At 29.9% G+C, this 4152-nt stretch overlaps 1 protein-coding gene across 3 annotated transcripts; it reads right to left on the reverse strand.

Annotated features, from left to right (window-relative positions):
• Positions 1-1723: 1723 nt before the first annotated feature.
• LOC134261599 (uncharacterized) lies at positions 1724-3867 on the reverse strand. Of its 3 annotated transcripts, XM_062744023.1 has the most exons (4): positions 3424-3861; positions 2988-3068; positions 2420-2902; positions 1724-2365 (listed from the first exon to the last, which is right to left on the reverse strand). In XM_062744023.1, the coding sequence occupies exons 3-4, from the start codon at positions 2570-2572 to the stop codon at positions 1805-1807; spliced, it is 714 nt and encodes a 237-aa protein (XP_062600007.1). In that variant the 5' UTR covers positions 2573-2902; positions 2988-3068; positions 3424-3861; the 3' UTR covers positions 1724-1804. The 3 variants fall into 3 exon arrangements, with proteins under 3 accessions (XP_062600007.1, XP_062600008.1, XP_062600006.1); XM_062744024.1 differs by having other exon boundaries at positions 1724-2902; positions 3424-3867; XM_062744022.1 differs by having other exon boundaries at positions 1724-2902; positions 3424-3854.
• Positions 3868-4152: the final 285 nt, after the last annotated feature.

Consider the following 4152-nt stretch of genomic DNA (forward strand, 5'->3'; position numbering starts at 1 on the left):
AGTTCCAAGGGGAGGAGGGGGGGGCTAAAACACCAAAAAACCCAATTTTGAATGCCTATATTATGTTTATGTTTGCAAAAACAGTGGGGGAGGGGGGCGGCTAAGCCCCCCTCTCCCCCCCCCCTTCCGACGTCTCTGCGCTATATAAATATTCTATAAATCACATAATGGCATGCACAGTTTAACACATTTTTTTAATATCATTAAATGTAACGCTCTAAATAAATCTAAAGAAAATGAATGAGCGAAAATGAATAAATAAAATAGATAGAAAGAAACATATAAACAAATAATCCTTATAAATGGAAAATTTCAATCAGTTCATGAAAGAAAGCTGTCATGTCAGTATGAAGAAACACATCTAATTCTTTCGTTTTAATATATATTCTAAGTTGAAACTAAAATAACACAAATAAACTGATCTTACAAATCAATTTAAATGACTTTTACAAGTTGTGGTATCAATTTAAAATAATTTTGTGGTAGGTCATGCGTGTACTGTGGTTTTTGCCATGGATATTGGCCTGTGTAGCTCTGTCGATGAAACACCTGGCAGGATTTCTGGATTTGATTCCCTTTATAACCATACATTTACACATACATAATAATTACCTGTGATGTACTGGTTCTGTAATCATATAAATAATTAAATCAAATATTTCTTTAAGATATAAGACTAATTAATAAGTTCTACTTATTAATTATTTTTAAAATGCATCCTTAATATCAATTAAATTTTCAAAGAAGAACATGAAGAAGAAGAAATAATATTGATAGTTTAAAGCATGTTATAGCAATAATTATGAAAAGAGAATGGAGAATGTTAAGTATGAATTATTTACATGAATTGATTAAAAATGATTTTAAAAATTCATTTATTAGAATCAGTTTATTCACTCAACATGGTACATGAGGAACATAGAGTATAAACAATGTCTAAGTTTTAATCTTCAGAGGTATATACCCCGGTATAATATTAATATACAAATATATATATAATTAAATTTTTTGCAACTGCATTTTGATGTACATATAGTATAAATAATAACAGAGTATATGTATTCAATGCAAAAAGAAAAACATCAGGAGGACAATTAAGAAGGACAGACAATCTCAAATATTTGTGAAATAAATGGACAAAGTTTTCTTAAAGATTTTGTATTTGAATTAGCCATGAGTTCATTAAACTTTGAACCATTTGGTTTAGTGCAGTAGCTATATAAATTTTTTCCTAATCTCTGAAAAAGCTGTACATTCTAAAATGTAGTGGTATTCCTCACTTTTTTACCCCACTGTACAAAGTAAACATACTTTTTTATTTAGTGAGGTGTCACGCCACCTCGCAGTTTCTACAGGTAGATGATGATTTGAAGTACGCACGCATTTTCATCAATACCTTTGTATGTACATGATTAAAATTGAGATTAATATGTGCTTTTATTCACATGTGTTTATAATTAATTTCTTATACGCATAGGAACAATGCCCAGGCACTTGTTTGGGAATAAAATTTTAACCTATATACTATAAATCTCTTGTAATGTATGATTGGAAGCACCATGTTAATCTTCGATAAGGTTAAGGAATTATACTGTGGGTCAATTTTTTTTCTGAAACAAGTGTCTCTGGTACAATGCCAGAGAGGTCTAACTATTTGATAAATTTGTCATCCGATAAATTAAGAATTTTTTTTAACCAAAAAAATCTAAACATAACACAATCTAACACAACTCAGATAACCCTCTTTTGTTTTAAGTTTTAACATTTAATTTTTTTATATGATCATAATATAATTTGATTTATCTTAAGCTACTGAGAAAAAAACATGAGAGTCAAACACCTGTATCCTAGTCTCTTGATATGCTATACAGATAACATTACAGTAGTCAAACACCTGTATCCCAGTCTCTTGATATGCTATACAGATAACATTACAGTAGTCAAACATCTGTATCCTAGTCTCTTGATATGCTATACAGATAACATTACAGTAGTCAAACACCTGTATCCTAGTCTCTTGATATGCTATACAGATAACATTACAGTAGTCAAACACCTGTATCCTTGTCTCTTGATATGCTATACAGATAACATTACAGTAGTCAAACATCTGTATCCTAGTCTCTTGATATGCTATACAGATAACATTACAATCAAACACCTGTATCCCAGTCTCTTGATATGCTATACAGATAACATTACAATCAAACACCTGTATCCTAGTCTCTTGATATGCTATACAGATAACATTACAATCAAACACCTGTATCCCAGTCTCTTGATATGCTATACAGATAACATTACAATCAAACACCTGTATCCTAGTCTCTTGATATGCTATACAGATAACATTACAATCAAACACCTGTATCCTAGTCTCTTGATATGCTATACAGATAACATTACAGTAGTCAAACACCTGTATCCCAGTCTCTTGATATGCTATACAGATAACATTACAATCAAACACCTGTATCCTTGTCTCTTGATATGCTACACAGATAACATTACAATCAAACACCTGTATCCTAGTCTCTTGATATGCTATACAGATAACATTACAATAAAACATCTGTATCCCAGTCTATTGTTAAGCTATATCGAGAATAACATAAGTCACACACATGTACATGTATCCTGGGCGTTTGTAACAATATACCTGCAAGTTTATTCATTGTTACCATTAAGGTCAATAGTATTGATCTTATATTATTTGGCACTCATATTGTTCACAATAAATAGCTTTTTCTCCTTCTCGTTACTTAAGATTTTATTGGATATAGTCTTCTATCAGTATCTGAAATAGAAGAATTTAACAAAATGGAGGCGACTACAAATTTCAGCCTCTACAAACAGGATGTCTTTGAAATATTGAACTCCGACATTCATGTTCTGCCCCATCCTGCAAAAGACAACCAAGTCTATATTACTTAATTTTTAAAAAGATTGGAATTCTTTTAATTCATACAAGTAGAAAAAAAACTTACTCATCTTCTAATTTTGCTCTCAATGCATCATTTTGACAATTCTTTACTGTCAAAAAACATCCAGGAGCATATCCAATTCTTCTATAAAATGAAAAAAACAAAAAAGAGAAATGAAAGTCTCTGAATTATGTTACTGTTATCATTATCCATTAACATGAATTTTCAATTTCATGATTAAGTGTAACACTATATTACCTTGCTATTTATGTATTATAAGTTTATTAAGTTCCTTTATGTATAGTGCAAAGATAACTTGCCATATTCAGATATTAACAATGACTTCTATTACTTCTAATCATAGATGGCATGTACACACATGTAAATAAACAAGCAGACAAGAGGCAGTGCAAACCTTGCTTAAATAAAATAATTTCAGAATTATCCACAACTACTTCAGGAGCATTAAGAAAAACACTTTAATTAAATATGATCTTACAGCTTGGATTTTGGCTTGAAAACACCAAACTCCTCCAAAACGAGGGCTTTTAGCTCTTTCATGCCCTAAAAGGAAAGAAACTTAGTTCATTATGTAGAATTTTAAAACATATGATTTTTTCACTTATTTTTTTATCTATTTTAAACCATTGTAATTTGCCTTATTCCCAAATATTTTCAATCTTTCTTCTATTCCAGTTTTGCTCATTCTCATTTCTAAATTGCGGTTTAAGCTGTCATCTTGAATCCACCGCAGGTGTCTCCAATGTGGCTCATAGTATCTGTGAAAATAGCATGCATTTGCTTGTACAAAAATATTATACTCCATACATGATGTGTCAAATATAAATTGTAACAAAGTGAGAAAAGCAACATTCATCAATTCACCATCAATCTTTAAGATATAATTCATAATTACTTAAATTCATGACTATCAACTTACTCTGTACTCCCGTCACTGTTTATGATTCTGTAAAGGCTTTCTTTAACATCTTCAAACTAAAAATTTATTTATTTTTCATTTTTAAGTATGAAAATTATATTCAATAAATATGACCAAGATATAATGATGCAAAAATTACAAAGAAGTGTTGACATAAGAAAACATATTTATAATATGTTCAATTTAGATACAATTTTTTCAGAAATTTGTGTTATGTTCTATCTTCAACCAACATTTACAGATTTTAAATTTTTTAAGGTGATGATTGTTTTCTCATATTTTACATGA

The sequence above is a fragment of the Saccostrea cucullata genome, unplaced genomic scaffold, assembly GCF_032062105.1.
Source record: "Saccostrea cucullata isolate Sc308-1 unplaced genomic scaffold, CSIRO_AGI_Scuc_v1 ctg633, whole genome shotgun sequence".
NCBI classification, from domain to species: Eukaryota; Metazoa; Mollusca; class Bivalvia; order Ostreida; family Ostreidae; genus Saccostrea; species Saccostrea cuccullata.

Coding starts and splice junctions, on each gene's coding strand:
- LOC134261599 (XM_062744022.1), bottom strand. CDS start 2,572: ATGTTTTATTGTAATGTTATCTGTATAGCATATCAAGAGACTAGGATA.